This window comes from Nilaparvata lugens, chromosome 7, assembly GCF_014356525.2.
Source record: "Nilaparvata lugens isolate BPH chromosome 7, ASM1435652v1, whole genome shotgun sequence".
NCBI lineage: Eukaryota > Metazoa > Arthropoda > Insecta > Hemiptera > Delphacidae > Nilaparvata > Nilaparvata lugens.
Window position 1 is genome coordinate 35,120,936 of NC_052510.1, and position 25,037 is coordinate 35,145,972.

The following is a 25,037-nucleotide window of genomic DNA, read 5'->3' on the forward strand; positions in this document are numbered from 1 at the left end:
TGTGATATTCCAAACAGTTACCGAGAAATTCGCTCTTGAAGGTGTGTAATTGTTTAAATAACAGTTTTTTATCCAATGTTTTGCTCTTTCAGGGCTTATAATTCTCCAACAATGCGACGTAAAAACTGATGCTCATTGTAGGTTTGTAGAGCATTGAATTCTCTTTGAAATGATGTAATATTTTACTATTCCATGGTTTCCTTTCATTGTTTTAGCAGCTACAATCTAGGGGGTGAAATTTTCATTGCTGCAACAATTGATCGTTTGACAATGACATTTGAAGAGGGTGTACGTGACACAATTTTTGACTCTGCAGCTTAATTTGAACTAGTTAGCAGGTGAACATAGCAAAAGTGCGCATCTTCATCCCCTCTATTGAAGGTGTGGAACCGTTGAGTTGACACTTGTTGCAGCAATGAAAATTTCACCCCCTACATTGAAGATGCTATAACAATGAAAGGAAAACTTGAAATAGTAAAATAATAAATCATTTCAAACAGAATTCAATGCCCTACAAACCTACGATAAGCTTCAGTTTCTACGTCGCATTGTTGGAGAGTTATAAGCCCTGAAAGAGCAAAACATTGGATAAAAAACTGTTATTTAAACAATTACACACCTTCAAGAGCGAATTTCTCGGTAACTGTTTGGAATATCACAAAATCCCAATGAACGAGAAGTGTAGAGAATTTATCAAGCTTCATTTTTGAATGGTTAGTTATGTCGGTTGAACGCATTGTTCTCAATATATTAGAGTGGGAGCAGAACGCTGAAAAATGCAAATTTTAAACCACCCTCATCCCCTTAGAGCATGAGTTAGGAATGGTGACTTTTGATACGATCTTCTCCTGACTAGTCTAAACAAAGCTGCAAAGTAAAAAATTGTGTTTAAAACATTTCCCTCTATAACCTTTCTTTGACTGGACTATAAGTAAGTAACTGTTATTCTGATCGAATATCGTGTCCAGATTAATTTTTATAAAATAATGTATTTTCTAAATATAATTTTTGCATTAATAATATTAATATTTTATTTTCCGCAATATTTCATTTCAACATATGACAAACACAGTAATACACAGAATGAAATTTATATAAGAAAAATAATACATAACTAATTTTCAGTACATTACGAAAAATAATTAGGTTGCATTAGAGATTTCTTTTGAATGTGAAAATATGAATTATTCATAAATTATAGAGAAGTGGTTGACCTAGCAGCCGGAAATGTATAACTAATCGCTGAGATGGGATAGGTATCGTTCCTATAGTGAGGTCCACGTTATAATGGCAGAGTACGATTGACAATAGTGTTACTATCCTTGTCTAACATGCAACAAAGCAGATAGCACAATCTCTCTAGCTTTGCAATGTTGACAGTTTGCCAGAAATATTTCATTTTTACTTTTGACAGTGACTGTACAGATGTAAACATACAATTCTCAGCCGCCATTTTTTCTTCACTCTACCAAAATACTTCAGTACACAAGACGTCCAATAATTGATTGAAAATTATTTTTTGAATGAATCAAATAATTTTTAGATATTACCGTATGAGAACACACATTATATATGAAATGACAATTTAAAAGATGATAATTTTGACCATCCTAGACTTCATCCATGCTTCAGTTGACCCACCCTATAGGTTATGGTACTGGTATCGGTATAAATGATATTGAAAGGATATATCGGAATTTTATTAATCATTTAAATTATTTTATTAAAAATAGGATTTCTATTTTGCTATTATTTAAAAAAAAATTGTTATAGAATACCCACCAAGCAACTTTATTTCTGTTGTTTTGAAGTTCAAATTGGTGTATCACAGCTTTTTAAATTAGCCGCAATTTCAGGCTTGTATGAAAATAAAAATCTGATCTCAAAGTAAAGTTTCGAATCAAATTATGGAAAAATATATTTTATTGAAGAATTCAATTAATTTGACATTAAATTGATTATTTTATCAAGGAAATGGAAATTAATATTAGATCAAATTTAATAAGATGAATTGAGTAACATCTGTGTACACTCAGTGGCAAAATGGAGTTAATCAAAAACCTTAAAGAGATATAGACCCACAATGCCTATGCCTTCCCAATGATAGCTCTTATTTAAAAATGAAGGCCGCCATTGGGGTATTTTAGCACGAGATATTATATACATATATTTGATATACTATAGATTAAAACGGCATTGGTATGTAAAAATCTTATGGGTTGCCTCCTCAATGGCCGATTTCAATTCCAAGTACGACACTAGCGCTGCATGTGAGTATATGCATCTTTAAGGTCTTTGGAGTTAATTCAAGAGACTCGGCCACGTTTTTCTCCTATCTTTTTTCATTGTCATTATAACGTGGACCTCACTATAGGTAGATTGGTTGGATTGGATTAGATTAGATTAAGTAGGTAGGTTGGTAGGTAGGATGTATTCTCTTGTTGGTTGCTATTCAATTGACAGTTATGAGCTTTAACATGACTGACGTGCTGAACGCGGAGAGGTGACTGGCCTTGTGGCCGGTTGTGATGACTGGTCGGACCTCTGCACCAGCTGCTGAATCATGTGGTCTATGTGCGAGCGAGGCTCCTCCCCATCAACGCCCTCTATCACCTCTTGCAGTCCTGTAACAATCATTGCAATGTTAGCATTCTCAAACATTATGATGATTATCATGATACTATCATTATGATCATGATTTTATTCGAAATAAATGTGTGTGCAAGAAAGTCTGTAAAACATTGTAATGTCAAATTTTGCTTTCTATGGTCTAGTGTCATCATTTTATCTAGTTATACTTGCACTATTATCTCATTTATTAAAATAAGACATAAATTTATATTCTAATATTTTGGGATAAAATATTCGACAATTAATATATTAAGACTGTATAATACAAGATCATTGTTAAAAGATTTAGATATTCAACATTCATGAAAGACATGAGATGAATATTTGAGATGAATAGGTCATTAGAGATGAATATTTGTTCATGATTTTGTACTCCTACAGAGAAATACTGGGAAAATAGAATAACAGGAGAAAGTGATACTAGCGACAGAAGTATGCAAAGAGAAGGTAGAATATGGGAAAAAAGATGAGAATACTGGAAAAGATAATATTCCTTGAACATTGAAAAATTGTAGATTGTTGCATGAAATATTATTATTATCATAGAATTCAAGGGAAATTCAAATATTTTCAGAAATTGATAAATTTGTTTTGCGCTGATCGTATATTACAAATCTGAGGAGTTCAAAATATTGTAGTTTCTAGTTATTTATCCAGGCGGATGGACATCAATTTCAAAGGAGTGTGGAGGAGAAGGTCAAAGTCGCAGAGAATGCGCTGGGTTGGTCATGCCAGGATGGAGGGTAAATAGATAAAAAAATAAATATCTTTATTTGCAATCGAGGCCGAGCCCCATACAAAGTCACAATCATCATAATACAAACAGACAAAATACACAAACAATATGAAAACAAACAATTGATTATAATTACAAACAGGATGACACCATTCATTCAATTGAGAGAAACGTCATGATTAAATTACTGCGATTATTAAAAACTGCCGGCTCAACCTGTTACGCTTAGTATATCTGATCTTATTTTGAGCGCCTCTGCTGTAAAACTGTACACGGAATTTATTTTTTCTACACTCAAGTTGAATAGTAGTACCATTACTTTATCTGCGTCATTTACAATATTCTGAGTGAATTTGACATTGAATTGCCTCCTGATGTGGCAATACATTGGACCTACTAATGAAAAACGTTCTATCGTATCATCAGTTTTAAATTGCAGATTGGACAGTGCTCATTGCAATTTATCCAAATACCCTTCCCTTCAACATACAGGTAAATACTCAGGTCGCTAGCCAATCGTAGTTGGGATAAACAACTAATCTTCGAAAAGGCCAATCTAAATCTGAACTTACTTGCTTACTCCTCAGCTCTACAGGTCTTTACAACCCTTGGCCTCCCTCACATAGCCTCTCCATCTGTCTCAATCCTTGGCCTGCCTCCACCAGTTACGAACTCCAAGCGTCCTTAGATCGCGTTCCACATCATCCGTCCATCTATTTCTTGGTCGACTTTTTCTTCTTCTGTTATATATTTTCTCCTTCCATATACATTTCACCACTCTTCCATCTCCCATTCTCAACATATGCCCCATCCATCTTATTCTGTCAGCTTTTATCGACCGCACGATGTCTTCATTGTTTAAGAATTCCTCTATTTCAAAATTGTTTCTTCCTCTCCAGAGACCATTCTCAAAAACAGGGCCCAAGATTCTTCTCACCACCTTTCTTTCAAAAATTCTCAGTCTTTGCATATCTCCAGCAGTAAGCACTCATGTTTCCGATCTAAACTAAAGTTTCCTTTTCCAGTAGCTCGAAAAGCTCTACGGAGACTCTTTTTAAATGTGATACATTCATAGTCAAACCATGGTTCATTTTTATTTATTCTGTAATGGGTATTCTTAACAAGAGTCAGTTGTTTAGCAGCTTTTTTATAACGGACAACAGATAAGAATAGCCACAGTCAATTTCGGCTTCATCAATGTTTATTCGGTATCAAAAGACATCAAGCTATGAAAAGCTGACTCCTTGTCTGATGACCAGATTATTTTTTTGAAGCCTACCCTGTCGGTACAGATTAGTTGTTTATTTTCAATAATAAAGCTAGTTTCAATTGTAATTGGCAAGTGCTCAGATGAGAGAATAATCTCTTCAACCTTCATATCAGTTACAGTGATTGTATTTATTTATTTCAGTGAAAATACTGTTGACCCATATCATATCAATCGTAGGTACTTTTTCCTTGCACACTAACGAATGTGAATTCACCACATGAGTCACTTTCCATCATTTTCACTAACAATTTTCATTGTCGATTGTAACTTTATCCTTAGCCTGTCTAGTTGATAAGATATTACGTGTTTCAAATACAGTTGAAGACGCCTCCAATATCAGGTGATGATTGAATAACGTGTATATTACTGGAAAAAGTTTCAAGAGATCCAATGCCTTTTTGAACTTTATTAGGACTGAAATATACTAGTCCAATTATTAAAGTAATTTTATCGAAAGCAGTTAATTTCACAAAAACAAAATAGTCGTTACTCTTGATCACCGTGTACTCAAAGAGATTCCTTACTAACAAAAGATATCCCCCACTAGCTCTACCGGATAAATTGTTTCGTGTTGCTTTTCTCTGTATAATATTAAATTATTCATATCCTGTAATTCAATTCAATTTATTCACAACACACAAAAATACAATGAGAAAATGCAATATACAACAAAACAATAGCAGTAACAATGATATTAACACATTAAAGACAATACTGCTAAAATGATGTGTGCTGGAAGAAAGACGGGGAAGATACCTTGGCAACTATGGTTTCCCATGTAATAGGCAGGTAAGGTAAAACTGAAAGGGAAGGGTAGTTAGATAGGCAGGGCTGAGGGAAGGGAAGATAGGATGTGAAATAATAACAATAAAGATAACGGTTACAATAATTTTAAGATTAAAAAATAATTGCTTTTTATCCAATAAATGATTTCCTGCTTCATTTTCTCTGTAATTTTAGCATTGTTGAGATGATGATCCGGAATTTTATTGATTATTATAGTACTTAGATAAATAAGTTGCCGTCTAATTGTTGTCTCAAGCTGTAATGTCTATTTAATGCGTTATTGATGCATGGGAAATTGGTTCTATTTTTTATTAAATATTTAATTACATTTTTAACATATAACTGTCTAACTGTCAAAACCTTGAACTCATCAAAAATATAAGGTCAGTCGGAAAAAAATATGGGTTTCTTTAAAATAGATTTAATTATTAATTTGTGCATTATGAACAGTTCTTCCTAATGGGAGTTGTAACACCCCCCCCCCATACTGCTACTCCGTATTGCATTATCGACTGTACTATTAATAGCAAAACAAAGCATTTTAAGATGAGTTGGATTCAGAATTTTTCTAGTTGCATAACATTATTTTGTAAGAGGGGTATTTCATCCTTCTGCAAATGAATTTAATATTTTTAACTTTACTAATGATAGGACAAGTGCAGGAGTTGGGGTCAAGGTTGCAATATGAATGGAGTTTCAAGTTTAATTCTCTGTCTGACTGTCCTAATTTATTGAAAGAAAAGGTAATATAGTTGTTTTTTTTTGTATGTTTAAGCTCAAAGTATTTTTAGCTAGCTACTTTTTTATGCTCAAGCAGATTTGCTCTGCAATTTCATGAACCTCAGCCCACGTTCTTCCTGAGACAATAGCTGCTGTATCATCAGCAAAGGATATTATAATTGAGTTTTTAAGTTTTAAATTTAATAGATCATTTACATAAATTATGAAAAGTAATGGCGATATAAAACAGTGCCCTGGGGAGGCCATAAGGGGTGAGTTCGGTGGTATTAGTTTCATTATTTACAGATAGGGATTGGGTTCTATCAGACAAGTAGCTCTTAATAAGGTCAAGGAAGACTCCCCTAAATCCATATATTTGGAGTTTATCAAAAAGGGAATCATGAGGGATGGTATCAAAAGCTTTTTTATATCTAATAGAACAGCAATGGTTTTTAGATTAGAATTAAGGTTCTGGGAGACAGAATTAGTAAATGTAATTAAAGCATATTCGGTATTTTTACATATTTGAAAGCCATATTGATTCTTATTTATAATATTATGTTTTTTTTTTGTTATTTCTATTAAAACTAGTCACTAGGACTAACCATTAATTTTGTTGTTATTTCTTATCCTAAATTAATTTTTATTGCTAAAGTCTTCCAGTGAAGCCTACAGTTCCAATCTATAATTTCACTACTTTAAATTATTTCATCATCATCATCAGTGGCGCTACAACCAGCTACAGGTCTTGGCCTCCTCCAGTGTTCGCCTCCATTCGTCTCTGTCTTCCGCCCTCGCTTTCCAACCTCTGGCTCCAATCACTTGTGCGTCCTTGTCAACACCGTCCTTCCAGCGCAGTCTCGGCCTTCCTGGTCTTCGCCTCCCTTCCATCCTGTACAGCATGAGTCTCCTTGGTGGGTATGTCTCATCTGCCCGAATAAGGTGGCCAGCCCATCGCAGTCTACCAATTTTGATCATTTTGACCACATCAGGTTCACGATATACTTGGTAGAGTTCCTCATTCTTCCTCCTCCGCCAGGTCTCATCCACTTTTATTCCACCACAGATGCTTCGCAGTACCCTCCTCTCAAAAACTTTGAGTTGGCTCTCGTCTTTTTTGGACAGTGTCCATGTTTCACTGCCATACATGAGTACTGGCAGGATTAGCGAGCGATATATTTTAAACTTTGTGGCTCTGCTCAGCACTTTGTTTTTTATATACTTGGAGAGACCATAGAAGCATCTGCTGGACAGGAGAATTTTCCTTTCCACCTCCTTTGTTGTTTCATTACTTTAAATTATTTCACTACACTTTTATTCAATATACTTTATTCACTCCACTAGCACTACACCAACTCGAAGGGCTTTGTTCTCTTCAACCTCCTAGTGAGTTCAGTGTTGTCTAGTAGTTGGATGACTTCGGTGTTGTCGTGTTGATGAAGACGTGACTCATGATGGGCTGCCAATCGTCTTATCTCACAGGTCACATAGGGGATGTGCAGATCTCGGTGCAAATCGCTGTTCCTTATGTACCAGGGCGCATTCACCATGTTCCGCAATACTTTGTTTTGGAATGTTTGAATCTGACTGATGTTAGATGTTCTAGAGCAGCCCCAAAGCTGAATTCCATACGTCCAGACAGGTTTTAGAATTTGTTTGTAAATCAATAACTTGTTGTCCAATGAGAGTTGTGATTGACGGCCCAACAGCCAATAGATTTTACTGTATTTGAGTCCTAGCTCGCTCCTTTTCATCTTGATATGCTCTTTCCATTTCAACTTGGCGTCAAGAGTCATTCCAAGGTATTTTGCTGTGTTGCTGTGTGGTACTACATTCCCGTTCAGATTTATTCGAATCGGGTCATTGATAATTTTGTTTGTGAAGTTGATATGAATAGACTTCATCTCATTTAATCGAATTCTCCATTTTTTTGTCCAGTCACTGAATCTGTTGCTAGCATTCTGTAGTTTTGTGGCTGCTTCTTGTACTGTTTCCCCTTCTGCCAGTATTGCAGTATCATCAGCAAAAGTAGCTATTGTCACTGCATCCAATTCAGGAAGATCGCTTGTGTACAGCACATGAAGAACTGGTCCAAGAACACTACCCTGTGGAACTCCAGCCCTTATTTCCTTCAATTCAGAGACGTCGTCACCTTGTTTTACTCTGAATAATCTGTTGTTGATGTATGATTTTAAAAGTTTTACAAGTTGAGTGGGGAGAATTTTATGAAGTTTAATGATCAGTCCTTCATGCCACACTTTGTCAAATGCCTGTGCCACATCAAGGAAGATTGCTGAACATATCGATTTTTTCTCTAATGACTTCTCTATTACATTGGTGATTCTATGTACTTGGTCCAAGGTTGAGTGCTTCTGCCTGAAACCAAATTGATAGGCTGGTATCAGATTCCTGCTACTTATGATGGGAGTCAATCTCTTCATTAGCAATTTCTCAAAAAGCTTTGAAATTACAGGTAGAAGAGATATTGGGCGATATGATTTTGCTTCTTGAGGACATTTCCCAGGCTTTTGCAACATAATGACTTCTGCCACCTTCCAAATTGTAGGAAAATGCTGTAATCGGAGTGATGCATTGAATAAGTATGTTAGCATGACAATACCTTTCCTTGGAAGTTTCTTCAAGATTTCACCTGAAATCAGATCAAACCCAGGTGCTTTTTTGGTATTCATATTATATTTTATTTCTTCTTGAACCTCATTTATAGAAACTGGATCAATCTCTGTATCTAAATTATCCATTATATCTTCTTCAGGATCAAATTCAGATTGAATGTTGTTTGGCTGGAAGATTTCTTCTAGATGATTAGCAAATAAATCTGCCTTTTCTCTGTTATTTCTTGCCCTAGTACCATCTGGTTTTCTAATTGGAGGGGATTGTAATATTGGCCGCTTAATTCTTTTTGTTGCTTTCCATAATGAATAATCTGTACTGGCATCAGCTGTCAAATTTTGAAGGTAGTTATTAATGGATTCCTCAGTTAGTTTCCTTATCTCTCTTCTCAATTGTTGTGTTTTGTTATTCAAGATATTTTTGTCAGCAGGATCACGAGTTTGTTGCCATCTTCTTCTTGCCCTTCTTTTTTCTAAAACAAGTTGTCGAATCTCCAGAGGGTAATTGCATCCTTTTGTTTTCCTGGTATATTGTCTGGTGTTTTTCCAGGCTGATTTCTGGATTTGCCACATGAAATTTTCTGCGGCTTCATCTAGCTGCTCAGTTGTTCTAAGTGGAATATTCAAGTTGATTTCATTCTCCAAATCCACTTTAAAAGCTTCCCAGTCTGTTGTTCTGTTGACTAACATTGGTCTGTCTTCTTTCTTTATTATTCGTTCACTAAGTGTGAGAATTACAGCTGAATGATCAGAATCCAGGTCAAAGCTCTCTTCAATGTCGATGAAATTACTGGATATTCTCTTTGTTATGAAGAAATCTAGAAGATCTGGAGTTTTATTCAAATCTGTTGGCCAATACGTAGGTGTCCCTGTTGAATGGAATTCGCAGCCCAGCTCCTGGATAGCCTCTCTGAGTTCTTTTCCTTTGGTAGTCGTGAGTCTTGAACCCCAATCCTTATGCTTGGCATTAAAATCTCCACCCACTATGAATCTATCTCCAAGGTGATGAAGAATATTTGTATAATCATTTTTCTTTAAATTGTAACGTGGTGGAAAATATGCAGCTCCAACAAGTATTTTCTGGTTGTTGGACTCTATTCCAACTACAGTTAGCTGTATTTCATTACTTTGAATACTGAAGTCTTCATATTGTTTAATACTCTCCTTCACTATTACAGCACTTCCACCTCTTGCTTGATTTTGAGGATGAATAGTTTCGTAAACATTATATCCATTGATTTTGAAGTGAGTCTGCTCAGTTGAATGGGTTTCAGAGATGAGGCAAACATCTATATTTCGTGTCTTTAGAAATATTTCTATTTCTTGTTTTCTATTATTATTGATATTATTTATTCCATTGACATTCCAGGTAGCAATCCTTATATCTTGTTGGCTCGCAATATTCATTTTCTAGTTTTCTTCTCGATACTCTTACTCTTCCCTTCCAAGCTGTCAAGTCGTCCAGAAAGAATATTTAAACTGTTCAAAATTTCCTGCAAAACCTTATTGACTTCAACTGGTTGTTGTTGTTGTTGTTGCTTTGGTTGGCTCTCCTGTTGTAGGCTTGGAGTGGGTTTCGTTACTTGGGAATAGGATATTTCTCCAGTGTACTTTTTTGAAGTGAAGTTTCTCTGTTTAGTTGAATGTTGTACTTCGCTACTTCTTTTAACTAGGTTTTCTTTTTCAGTTCTTCTTCTCTGAAGTTCTTTAGCGATGAGACAGCTTCTGTAGTTAGCAGGGTGAGCCTCAGCACAATTGAAACATTTGGCTGGGGTTTCTTTAGCCTTAGTACACGAAATGTCCAGTGTTTTCCAGCACACTTCACACACACAGGTTCATGTTGACAGTATGTCTGTGTATGACCAAACCGTTGACAACGCTTACACTGTGGAATCATTTTATTACTTCTAATTGATTCAATTTTCACTTTCATGTAGCAAATATGTTTAATTTCAAATATTCTTTTTGTATCTTCTGTATTCTTGAATGTCTGCTTAGAAGATCGTTCTTTATATCCTCTGGATCGCATGATGGATGAAACTCTTTAGCCATGACACGGATTGGACGAGTTTGTTTATTTTCGTACGTGTGCCATTCATATTTAGCTTCATTCAACATCTTAGTTAAATCTCTGTATTCATGTTCAGTTTCAACATTCAATTTTAGCTGGTTGTTGTTCATCATGTTGGCACTGAAATTGAGATTTTTCGATTTCAATGCCTCTTTAATTTTCGAATACTCTTGTATATTGCTTAATATGACTGGCGGTGGATTGTTTCTCTTTTCTGTCGGTTTCATACTGTCTTGTAGAATCAGTTGCAGGCCTTATTTTTTTCTGGTGAGTCACGGATTTTTCTCCAATATTATGTTTGTTCAAGAACATCACAAGTCTTTTCTTAATGATTTTTTTCAAATTTTTTTTCAAAATTACTGATAAGACTAATTGGTCTATAGTTACTTGGGTCTGAGGGATCACCTTGTTTGAAAAGTTTATTTTAGCTTTTTTGAAATGTTTAGGAAAGTAGCCTTGCTCAAAACATTTATTAAAAGTAATAGTTAGTGGTTTAGAAATTATGTGGGCTATTTTTTTTAAGGATTGAATCACTAATATTATCAAATCCTGGGCTTGAATTAATTTTTAGTTCCTTAATTGTAGATTCAACCTCATTAAAATATGTGGGCTTTATGAAAAAAGAGTTCGAAACAGGTGTGATATCATTGTTCAGTCATCGTTTAGACGTCGTAGCGGTAGCATGTCGAGAGCATTGTAGTGTTAATAGAATAGTGTAGTATAGTGGTAGTTTAAATAGTTATATTTCGATAGTTCCGTATCTGCGCCTTAGTAATTAGGCCTACGCGAAATTGTCGAAAAGTGCGAAATTGCAGTACGCGAGTGCTCGTTCGAGCGTCCCGGTTAGGCAGGCCGGTCAATGTTCGCGACAATCGTTTTGCTGAATAATGAATAAACATTTTAAATTCAACATAAATGTCGTTCGTCAGACCGTCGAAATTTTTGATTCCCGAGTTTGAAGAAGAGGCAACAGAAGAAGAAGAAGTCAAAGCGAATGGAGAAAAAATGGAAACCGGTAGTGTAGACGAAGGTATCCCTACAAAGGAGTCAACGCCGGAAAAGGTCATCGACCCAAATAATTTAAGAACAGCGACCGAACAAATATTGTATAATAGTTGGAAGGAAGCTGAAAATAAATGCGTATTGATGCAAATCAATAATGAAGAGCTTGATACGAAGATAGAGCAACTGATTAAAAGAATCTCTCTTCTTGAGAAAAATATAGAGAGTAAGAACCAGCCTCAGTCATTTACTGTAGGAGGAAATTTGAAAACAGATAAACTAACTGCCGAAAAGGAAGAAAACAAGAAGCTACAATTATTTTCTCTACGGATGAAGAAGAGTTAGCAAAGGAGACTGAATGGATTCGAGTGAAATCAAGAAATTCAAAAAAAAGGAAGATGGATACCTCGCTTTCGCCCCCCCCCCCCAGCCATCAACAAGCAGTGCATCAACTGACAGCCAGCACACCAAGGAAAAGAAGAATAAAGTAATGCCCCCGCCTCCTATCATTGTGAACGATATAAAAAAATTCAATACGTTTTTGAAAACTTTGAACAGTGTCTCTCCAGATGACAAGTTCAGAATAAAGCTAGTCAGTGATGAAACATTCAAAATCAACGTTCTAGATGTAGATACTTATAGAAACGTGACGAAAAAATTGGTCTATAATGGCTATAAGTGGCATTCGTACGAAAATAAACAGTCTCGACCCATCAGAGTGATGGTAAAGAAACTACATCATTCATGTAGTCCAGATACCATACTTGATGATTTGAAGAATCAAGGCTATAAAGTCCTGGAAGTGGTGAATAAACTCAAATGGAAGACTAAGGAACCATTGGACATGTCCCTGGTACCCTTTAGCTGCGAGGAAGATATCAAAAAAAAAAATTGAATTGAAAACGGTTCTTGGATGTAAGGTGGAAATTGAAAATATAAGGAAGACAAAGATGATAGCCTAATGCAAGCGTTGCCAGGCTTACGGTCACACCCAACGTCACTGTAACATGGAACCAAGATGCGTGAAATGTGGTTCAAAGCATCTAAGTAGGGACTGCCAAAAATCCAATGATGTCCTACCAAAATGTGTCCATTGCGGAGAAGCTCACCCTGCAAGTTACAGAGGGTGTACTGTAGCTATTGAACTGCAGAAAATCAGAAATGCGGCTCAAAAAAGGAAGACAAACACTCCCAAGAGCTCAACCAGTCAGACAAACACTCCCAAGAGCTCAATCAGTCAAAATCAAACTACAAAGCTTGGAGATAAAAATACTAAGCAGGTAGAAATTCGTGTGCCTACTCTGTGAGTAGAAGAAAATTTGCAGAGACTGTTGTAGGAAACAAAGGCTCTAATTCGAATAGCAGTCAGTTCGATAATATGGAGGGAGATATTAATCAGGTGCTGAAGCTCATTTTACATAAGTTAAACAAGCAAGAAAAAAGTATCTTCTATCTTCAAAGCCGTTTTGAGAAGTTGGATAAAAATTGTTCTTCTGAATTGTAATGCTGAATACACTTAGAATAGTTGAATGGAATGCTAATGGACTAAAATGCTAATCGGCAACAAGAATTAGAAGCAGTTTTAAATTTAGATAAGATAGATATTTGTTTAGTTTCAGAAACTCATTTCACTAAACAATCTTACATTAGAATCAGAGGATATAAGACTTATCATGCTATACATCCCAGTAATTCGGCGCGAGGTGGAAGTGCTGTTATCACCAAGGATAGTATTCAACATCATGAAGAAATTAAATATGAGTCAGAAAGAGTGCAATTAAGTAGTGTGGCTGTTCAAACAAGAACTTATAAGTTAGTTGTGGCTGCTATCTACTGCCCACCCAGACATTCCATACGAAAAGGAGAATACATAGCTTTATTTGAGATGTTGGGTACAAAATTTATTCTTGGAGGTGATTTTAATGCAAAACACGTTTTTTGGGGGTCACGTTTAACAACCACGAAAGGCAGAGAGCTCTATAAGGCTATTATGGTGTACAGTTGTGAGGCCATTTCTACCGGAAAACCAACCTACCTCAGATATGCAAAAATTCGAGACCTAATAGATTTCTTCTTAATTAAAAATGTGAGTTTCAACTACTTGAGTATTGAGGAAAGTTTCGACCTTGATTCTGACCATTCTCCAATTCTTCTACAGCTGAGTGAAACTATAATACAAAAACAAAATGAACGGCCAGGGCTTGTTAATACCCGTACAGACTGGGAAGGATTTCAACAGATGCTGGAAGAAAAAATAATCCTTGATGTACCATTGAGAAGCATGGAACAGCTTGATGGAGAACTGGAAAAATTTGTCATTGACGTGCAACAGGCAGCCTGGTGGAACACCCCACAACTAAGAAGAAGAACTGTAGGAAATAGCTACCCAACAGATGTGAGGGAAATGATAGCTGAAAAAAGGAGAGCTAGGAAAAAATGGCAACAAACAAGAACTTCACAAGATAAAAGGCAACTTAATCATTTAACTCAACAGCTCAGAAGAGAAATCCAACAAATTAAGAATGAATCAATGAATCATTATCTGAGAAATCCAACAGGAGATGAAAGCACCGACTACTCTCTCTGAAAGGCAGCCAGGAAATTGAAAAGACCCATTCAGCATGCACCACCAATTAGGAAACAGGATGGCTCATGGGCTAGAAGCAATACAGAAAAAGTTCAAGCATTTGCTGATCATCTGGTAAACACATTTCAACCACACAATCATGATGAGCTAGAAATTGAAGAGGATTTTATTCAGGAGAGCGAAGAGTTTAGACATGTTACACTGGATGAAGTAGAGAAAGAAATAAAAAAATCAAATACAAAAAAGCACCAGGATTTGATTTAATAACAGGAGTAGTATTGAAGAATTTACCAAGGAAAGCTTTAGTGAAATTAACTAATATTATAAATGCCGTTTTTAGACTAAAATAATATGTTCCTTGCATGTAGAAGGTAGCTGAGGTGGTAATGATCCCAAAACCTGGAAAAGAGCCTCACATCTCATCATACTTTGCTTTGCTTCCAGTAATGTCAAAACTTTTTGAAAGAATATTGTTGAAAAGGCTGACTCTGATTATTGAAAGGAAAAAATTGATACCAGATCATCAATTTGGCTTCAGGAAAAAACATTCAACAATTGATTAGGTACACAGGATTGTAAATATAATAGAAAGGTCGTTGGAAGAGAAAAAAGTTTGTTCTGCAGCATTTCTGGATGTGAGTCAAGCTTTTGATAGAGTCTGGCATGAAGGACTAATCAATAAGTTGAACAAGTTACTTCCAAATCAATTCACAGACATCTTACATTCATATTTAACTCATATTTGATACTTCAGAGTGAACCATGAAGATGCTTATTCTTGACTAGGAGAAATAAAAGCAGGAGTACCACAAGGTAGTGTTTTGGGGCCGATTCTCTATCTTCTGTTTACAAGTGATCTACCATGTCTCGAGAATAATACAATAGCAACATTTGCCGACGACACAGCAATATTAGCTATAGATGACAAGATTGAAAGTGTCACAGCAAAACTTCAAAGATCTCTCGGAAAAATTGAAGACTGGACAACAAAATGGAAGATTAAACTCAATGAAGCAAAATCAGTTCATATCAATTTCACCAACAAGAGGGCTCAACCCATACCAATAATCATTAACAATCAAATAGTACCATTTACCAATGATGCCAGGTACCTAGGTATGACTTTGGATGCAAAGCTTCGCTGGAAGGTCCATGTTAAGAAGAAGAGAGAAGAGCTGGGAATAAAATACAAGAGACTCTGGTGGCTGATTGGAAGGAGCTCCATCCTGTCAATTCCAAACAAAGTAGTCCTGTATAAGCAGATTCTAAAGCCAGTATGGACGTATGGTATACAACTTTGGGGGTGTACCAAAGACAGTAATATCAAAGTCATACAATGCTTCCAAAACAAGGTGCTGAGAAACATTGCTGATGCTCCTTGGTACGTCAGAAACAGCAACCTTCACAGAGACCTGCAAGTCGACCTGGTATGCATCGAAATCCAGAGGCATGCAGAGAAACACGAGGCTCGACTCCACCAACACGACAACATCGAAGCAATCCAGCTGCTGGAAAATGAAGGATTGGTGAGGAGGCTGAAAAGAAAGAAGCCATTTGAACTGGTCTAGTGCTGATTCAAGTGTCTTGTGTCCAGTGAAAAGCAGAGCAGTGGGAATGAGTGAAACCCATTTGTGTAGTACAGTCATAAGCAGTGTACTAATAATATTAGAGTTTGAATTGGAGACCCTATGGAGGATTCTCTTGTATGAAGTATTCATTAGTATTATAGGACAGAAAAAATTTGCTCATTAGTCCATAGACTAGATAGCAATGTATCGTTGAATAAAAAAAATTATTATTGAAGCTTGTGAGATTATTCCTAACCTTTTGGGCTTGCCTTGATCCCACATTTGTGAATAAATCATTTAAAGTAGCGGCGTCAACTCCAATTTTGCAACTATCCTTTTTATCTTCACCGATGGCTTCATTTATATATCTCCAAATTTTTGAACTATTATTATTTATCACAAAACCAAAATTGAAGCGTGAAATAATCATAATTATTATTATTAGTTTGATTAAGCAAACTAATTAGTACTATGTACATAAGTACATACCTTGAAGCCTCTTTCTTTCATTTTCAACAGATCAATGCAATGCAATGGTTACGTTCCATCAAAGTTGAAATTGTCAAAAGTAGTTCCTATCTATAAGAAAGGACGACATGAACTTCAGAGAATCATCGACCAATAGCTAATCCACCAATATTTCTTAAAATTGTTGAATATGTCATTCTTCAAAGGTTGAGAAAGTATTTGAGCCAGTTGCGTTTATTGTCTTCTAGACAGTTTGGATTTAGGCCAAGTATTTCAACAGGAGACGCTCTCTTCTCATTCATGGATGAAGTTCTCAAATCAGTGGATGGTGGAGCTAAGGCATGTGGGTTGGTGGCAGACCTCTCAGAGGCGTTTGATCTTGTCAACGGGGAAATCTTGTCTCGTAAGCTGCAGCTGTATGGATTCAGGGGAGCGGTTCTCAGATGGTTTGACTCATACCTAACTGACAGATATCAGCGGGTGGAGATTCAGTCATCTCCATTCGTTTATAATTCTGAATGGATGAGGACAAGGAGTGGGGTACCTCAAGGCTCGGTTCTTGGGCCATTGCTGTTTCTCTTGTACATCAATGATTTACCTCCATACCTGGAACCAGCGCATTCTGTATTGTATGCTGATGATGTGAACATCAAGTGTAACAGTCAACAAAAATTGGAGTCTGAGTTCGAAAACGTTTTTGTTAAACTGGATAAATGGTTAACCGCTAATATGCTCAAACTGAATCGCGAAAAAACAAAGCAAATACCTTTCAGAACAGCTAGAGGAACAACTTTGGAAGTAGAAGACGACAGAAATGTAGACTCTTTAGTCAATATAAAAGTTCTAGGAGTGATATTGGATTCAGAAATTTCTTGGAGACCTCATTTGGAATATTTAAAGAGTAAGTTGAGCTCTGTAATATTCATACTTAGAAACTTGAAAGAATTGTTGGACACAAAAACTTTGAAAGACGAGTATTTCGCAATTTTTCATTCTCTTCTGCCCTACGGTATCATATTTTGGGGGAACTCGAGTCAAGTGATAGACATATTTCGTATGCAGAAGTGGGCGATACGAGTGATTGTTGGAGAATCCATACGTTCAAGCTGCAGACCATACTTTAAAGAGATGAACATTCTCCCTCTTCCGAGCTTGTACATCCTAGAGACCGTATGTTTCATAGATAGGAACAAGAATAAATTCAGAACTGGCGCACATTTCCACAATAATTATAGAACAAGACGTAGGGAAGAGTTGCGAGATGATGCACACAGGACCACCATGTATGAGAGAGGAGTAAATAGTGCTGGGATTCGACTGTACAATAGATTACCAGCTAACATAAGAGAAAATACAGGACGTAAATTCAGAGTATCAATACTCTGAAGGAGCAGCTTTTGAGCATTTGTGCATACTCAATTGATGAATTTGAAGCACATTACAAGATGAGTTAGGCTGCCCAGTATTTTGCCCAGTATTAGTGTACGTATTTTTTATGTAATTTTGCTATCTAAAATCATTGAAATATGACTTGATTTGAATACTTATTATCGACATATCCAAATAACCCTTCTGTGGGTGGTAAATTGGACGAATAATAATAATTATTATTACACGCTTTAATTTTGGTTTTGTGATATATTTCTTTTGTTCTATTTCTTAAACTATTTAATGTGTTTCTATAAGTTTTGTATTTGTTTATCAAATTTACATTATAAGGGTCTTTTTTAACTTTATCATGCATTTTATCACGAACGATTATTGATTTAACTATACCTTTAGTTATCCAAGGTTTAAGGAGATGATTTTTACGAGGAATTTTTACAGTTTTACTATGATTTATAGCATTTACCAAACTGTTTACCAATTTCTCAACAAGTGTGTCAATGCTCTCATGATTTCCAAAAACAGCATTCCAATTTTCGTTTTTTTGTCCATATTCGGTTTTATCAGTTAACGTTTGAATTGCTCTATCAGGGCAGGTTGGGCAGGTTGTATCATTGACTCTATGATTATATTCTTTTTTTCAAATTTTTGCAATTTGCACAGGTAGGGAGCTTGTGCTTTGTTGGGACAGGACTTAAATTCATGTCCTTCCAAAGCTCGGTGACCACTAATTGTGGATTTAGCCCTGCAAAACTTAGAAACATGCCCTACAGCCATACATTTGAAACAACGTTATACTAATACATAATCTTTTACTCTACAAGAGGTCCAATCTACATAGATTCGCTCTTTATTTATTATTTCTCTCCGGATATCGGGAGAACATTCAATTACCCAATGGGTGTGCTCTTTCCCCTTTTGTCCTACTTTGAACAATGGAATAAAGTCCTTTTCAAATTTATCTTTTTCAAGTGTGTTGCAAAAATTCCTATTATAAATATCCAAAAACAAATCACTCTGAGTTAATTCACTAGGAATGTTATATACTATTACTCTAGGCTTTTTCATTTGTGGAGTGCTGATTTTGAAGTCCTTACTGTTCACTATTTTATTTCCTAAAACTCTTTCCTTATCTTTTGTTGGGTCCATAACAAGTAAAACTCCGCCACCACGTACTTTCACGGCTTTTTTAATTTTCAACTATTTTTCTTTTGGTATGCATTTTTTTTAGTTTTTCGCACTGCTCTCTTGATCACTTCCAGTTACTGTTACTACACTCGGCTTCACTATAACAATGTTTTTCTCCTCCGCAATATTGCGCACTAATTTCAGTCCCGCCACTTGATTATGCTGCTGCTGTTGCGGTTTCTGTTGCTGCTGCTGCTGCTGCTGCTGCTGATGTTGTTGCTTCTTCTTCAGTATCCCTGGTGGCAACTGAACTACCTCGGCAAACTATCTGGCAGGCTTAGATTGACCCCTGATTATTTTTGATTTTAGTTCAATTAGGTTTTTCTCCAATCTGTCCAGTTAATCATTCACTCTTATTTGGGTATTTCACCTAGTTTCTACTCTGCTTATGATTATAGCAAGCTTGTTGCAGAGCGAGTTGTAGGAGTCGAAGTCCACTCTCAAAAGTTTTTCTTCTCGAAAGTCTCACTACCCCACTTTATGAAGTCGCTGTAAAGGTCAGTAAGACTTCCGACGTCCTCCAAAAGGCTTTCATCGTGTATGCTGGTCGCTTGATTCAAGCTTATTTGGCTGAAATTTGGCAAATTTATTGATGTATTCCCAGCTTCATCGTCCTCTTCAAACTCTAAGGCCAGAAGTGATGGAAGTTTCGCCGGATTCATTATCACGAAACACACAAAACTTGAGCCTCAATAGTTTTCATAATATAAACTAATATTCACTCGGAAACACGAAAAAAATACACAACGATATTACATGCACAGATTGCTGATTCCTCAATACTGTAACTAATACTAAGAAAACTACAGAGGCTAGCACTACGGTGTTTACTCTAACGCTGTCGAATCAACACTGGGTTTTTTACTAACATCATTTTATATATTAATATGTAATTTTACTAACATCATTGCTTGACCAAGTTTCGCTAAATCCTAGTACACTAAACTTATTGAAAAAGTTCAATTATTGTGCTTCATCAATGCTATATATATTAGAAATTCCATGACAGTTCCAAAAACTTATACAAATATTACTATTACCTTCTGTGGTAGAAGGTAATACTCCACTACTCTCGGCCCCTGCACAGTCCCTGCACAGTTATGCTACGCTATATCACTCAGTGCTCGTTTTTCGTTCGCCTTGATTCCGCTCGCTATCCAATAGCGTTGTCGCCACTCTTCGTTGGGTGCTTCCCTCTTGCTCTTCTGCTTGGTGTTGCTAGCGTCTTCTGAGAGGTGTTATCGTCGACGTTGCCATCGCTCGTCCTCTCTCGGAGCCGCCACATGTTTACCAACCGTTCGATGCTCTGCTGTCGCTTGGATTGCTGCTGCTGTTGTGGCTGCGCAGCTGGACTCTCCAATTGTTGAACAGGGCTCTCAAGTTGCGGCTCTATATTGTCCAGTTGTTGTTTTGGACTCTCCAATTGCACCACAGCTCTCTCATCTCTGATAAATGAGGGGTATCCACAATTCAGTGTCTGAATATAAGAGACACCATGCTGTTCAGCTTGCATGCCAGAATATCCAGTTTTATTGTGAGCAGTTTTATGATTTTCTAGAATGTGATTTTTTATACTTTTATTAGTTTTGGTTTACCTTGATGTCTATTAAAATGTAAGTCGTGTCGAGTATAGTCTGTAATATCAAGGTGAATCAAATCAAGAAGTTGTGTGTTGGGCATTTTTCTAATTTCTTCATGCATCCATGAGTTGAGCTTATCCACATTCACATTCATTAACGGTATCTGTATGGGATTGATGACATGACTACTTTGGTGCGTCTAGCAGTTTCACTTATTTTGCTCAAATCAAGCTCGTAGGCTGAACTGTTCTATTAACCACTTCATTTGTACCAGCTAAAATTACCACCATGTCATTCAGGTTGAAGTCCTTTGCGTGAACGTCAATGTCACGTGTCATTTCGTTGAAAATGAATCCTGGCTTGGAGATTGCGGTTGCTTCAAACCCACTTCCCTTCACCTGCTCGTTCAAGTCCCATCCAATGTCTCTCCCATGACTATCAGACTCAATCAGTACTCTTTTTACATTCTTTTCCCAAATTTCTACCGTTGATTTCTTCTTATATTCGTTTATTAAATTTTTGTATCGTTTTTCTTCAACTTTATTTGCTGAGTGTTGTGATTTACTTTCAAGGTCCCAAAAATATCGAAATAGTTATTAATTGAAACGGTATTACTATTTAATGGTGCCCTACTGTGTTGAATGTCGCCTGGAGAGTAAAAGTTCCTAAAATCGGCAATGTCAGCCTCTAACGTGTCATTTTTACACCTTAAAAAACTATTGTCTGTGCCAACAACCTCTATTGATGTTTTCAAGTTGTCAATAGTGAAAATCAGCTCTAATCTTTCATGCTCCCAGTGCTCTCGTCCCTCCTGTAGTTTCCTCCCAAGTTCATCAATTCTAGATTAAAGCACAATTATCTCTGATATTGGATCATAAGCAATTCACTCATGCAACCAGCAGGGCAGCTCAGTGGGGTGGGTAGAAAACATCAGGGGAGGGCAAGTGGAGGATGGCAATTATGACATGAAAGGCATGTAAATGTAACTGTGTTGTGCGGAGAAGCTAAAGCTCACATCATAGAGCTGTAATACCACAAGATGAAATTATTTTCTGTGAATCGGAATATGAATATATATATATATATATATATATATATATATATATATATATATATATATATATATATATATAATACACGTGGTAGGTCCAGAAAGTAAGTTCCGTTTGGTAATAAAATTAAATTGTGTACAGATACAGAAAAGTTATTTATTGCACAAAATTCTACAATTCTCAAACTACTTTTCCACATAACTACCGAAATTTTGCAGACATTTGTCATAGCGTGGCACAAGTTTTTGTATGCCTTCTTCATAGAAATTTGCCGCCTGTGTCTTCAACCAGTTGGGAACAGTTTCTTCCAGCTTGTCGAAATTTCAGTTTTCCGGTAACAATTTCATGCATTTGTGATCGCGAAATTTGGGGAAATTCCATAGCGAGAGCACTAATTGTAAACCTTCGGTTTTCATGGATCTTGTCATCAATCGCGTGATCCAGTTCTTCTGTAACCAAAGATGGACGCCCACTTCGTTCTTCATCAAGCACATCACTACGTCCGTCATTGAACTGACGGACCCATCTTCTCACCATTAAATCACTCATCGCACTTTGTCCATAAACATCGCAAATTTGCCGATAAATTTCACTGGGGTTCACTTTCCTTGCATTCGGAAAACGAATCACAGACCTGATTTCACAAGCGGCGGGATTTTCAATCAACACTGACATTGTAAACAAGCACAACTAAACGTATGTGGCTGACAGCGATCTCCAAATGGCGCACGTTTCTTCTCCTTGATAAAGAGCGTCTACCACACATGTGCGGAACTGCGATCGCAGCGCCGTAGCGGATATAAATTGAAACGGAACTTACTTTCTGGACATGCTATCGTATATATATATATATATATATATATATATATATATATATATATATATATATATAAGCAGTTTTGGCCAACGCCGGTTGATTTATCAGGTATTTATTTACTGTTGACAAATTGATTACTTTTTTTAATAAATGACTAGATATTTGCTAGTTTGCTAACTGACCGTCGCTGCTCATGATGATGTTAGGCACGAGCTGTTCGGTGTGGCAGTTCTCTCGACCGGGTACGAGGCGCTGCAGGTAGGGGGGGTAGGGGTTGCCGTCAACGTCCACCAGGAAGGGAGGAGGCATGAGGTGGGGCGCCACCTGCGTCTGCTCGTCCACCACACTGTGGCTCGCCTCGTCCCGCGACAGCGGCCGGTAGTCCGTGTGGAAGAACAACTCTTTCGGCAGCTGCCAACCACACAAATCATCTATGATATTATAAATGAACGAATTGGCTTATACATGTATGGGCTACGAAATACATGTTTGAGACATCATCGCAACTGAACTACTGAAATGATTAACTTTACTGTATTACTGTATTACTGAATTACTGAATATCAGCATGGAACCATAAAAATACATTTAATCGATTTGTGCATTAAACACACCCTTGCGAAGCACGGATCACCTGCTAGTACTCAATAGATTGGATGGAGAGTTAGAAGTTGCACGAAATACTTGAAAAATGTAAAGATGACCTGTGCGTTGCAGAGAGCGATCGAATAATTCTCCTATACAGTAGTGAGATTCACGTTTTTAAGGCAGTGGAAATGATAGGTTGCAGTTGGTGACACGTTTACCAACGCCTTGTATTATAGTTATTAATTATTCAATCATAGGATAGCTGTGATTTAAATTATCCAGATTTATCTGATCTGATATTAATTGTTGAGTTCTACCGATAGTGGCCAGAATTTTAGAATGAAGAAAATATAAGTTTACTGAGATCAACTTCCACTTGTAAAATGTTATCTAACTGGAAATTTTTGTTGAAACAATTGAAAAATGGCATGTGAGTGGTGCAATTGAATACCTTTTTGATGCGATCGCTGACGAATCCAAGACCGAAGAGCAGTATGTGCCCGTGGGAGTCGGTGGCGGCGACCATGGTGCCATCGGGCGACCACTTGGCATCGAACACAGCGCCGGTGTTCTGCGTGTCGACCGAGTTCAGGAACGACGCCAGCTGAGCGCCGCTGTGCAAGTCCCACACTAGAATCAGGCCGTCGTGTCCGGCACTCAGCAACACCTGCCAACAATCATAAAATCACTCTAGTGTACATTAACTAGTGTACTCAACAGTTTAGTTGTAATAACCTAATTAACCCAACCTAACCACCTAACCTAAAACTCAAAAGACGAACCATTCCTCGACGCAGGCCTAGCCTAATGAGGAGAGCACTTAACTATTTTATTTTGTTGTTTGCGAAAATGAACAATTAAGTGAATAAAGTGATTTGATTTTGAATTTAATGAATTAAATTATATCCCTCAGTTGACACCAATTAGTAACTTAGCATCTTCTAGTACAATGGCCAAATTCAACACTGCTCTATTTTTCAATCGATTCATCTCTAATCAAGTATTCCAAAAACTGAGTATTCGATTTCTCAATCGATTCATCTTTAATCAAGTATTCCAATAACTGAGTATTCGATTTCTCAATCGATTCATTTTAAATCTTGCAGCTGAGTATTCCATTAAGTACGGTACAGAAGTTATTCTAAAGGTGCGTACAGATATACGCGCCGCGAACATGAGCAATTCACTTTTAATCAGCTGACTATATCTGTATTTTTACAGAAACGGTAAGATACAGATATAAAAAGCTTGGCATCAGCTGATTGAAAGTGAATTGCTCATGATCGCGGCGCGTAAATCTGTACGCACCTTTATACAAAATATTTTTTCTATTGATTGACAATAAGTATTACAATAGAAGAGGAAAGTCTCTTTAAAGGGGAATAAGAAATTGTCAAAACCCAAATTTACACAGAAGTATAAGACCAGTGAATAAAACAAATTGTTGGACTGGGGATCTCTAAGACTGGCTACTGACTACAGAACAAGCATGATAAACATAGACAATCAGCTGCCACCAAAGTTCTCGTTTGAGTTTTGTGTGATGAGTCGTATATTTAGTGAGTCGTTTCTAGAGTGAATGAGACCAATGAAACAATTTATAATACAACCTCTGTCGTAAGTTACATTGTTGAAACAGTTTGGATATCATAAAATTTACAAATTCATTATACATAGTGTTTCAGAAGTAGTGTCGAACATTCTAGGGTATTGTTCCTGGATGATAAGAGACTACAGATGTATTGAAGTGTCCGAAACTAAGCGGTTATCCTTATGGCTGCCATATTGTTTTTTTCACGTAGGAATTTTTATCTCAAGAACGAAATGTATTGATTTGAAATTTGTCATCGATATTCATGCTATAAAGACTCAACTTTAGAAATAAAGTAAAAAATGTTTGATGTAAATTTTCAAAATGGCGGCCATTTTAAATTTTTGATGGCAAATTTCACGAAAA

At 36.6% G+C, this 25,037-nt stretch overlaps 1 protein-coding gene across 3 annotated transcripts in view; it reads right to left on the minus strand.

Moving 5' to 3' along the window:
- LOC111051052 (bromodomain and WD repeat-containing protein 3) overlaps nucleotides 1-25,037 on the minus strand; it is a 124,336-nt gene that overhangs the window by 64,560 nt on the left and 34,739 nt on the right. For all 3 annotated transcript variants that reach the window (XM_039432624.1, XM_039432623.1, XM_039432622.1), the window contains exons 12-14: nucleotides 23,532-23,747; nucleotides 22,675-22,903; nucleotides 2,487-2,624 (exon numbers count right to left, since the gene is read on the minus strand). In XM_039432624.1, coding sequence (XP_039288558.1) covers nucleotides 2,487-2,624; nucleotides 22,675-22,903; nucleotides 23,532-23,747 — 583 coding nt within the window. The remainder of the gene's footprint in view (nucleotides 1-2,486; nucleotides 2,625-22,674; nucleotides 22,904-23,531; nucleotides 23,748-25,037) is intronic.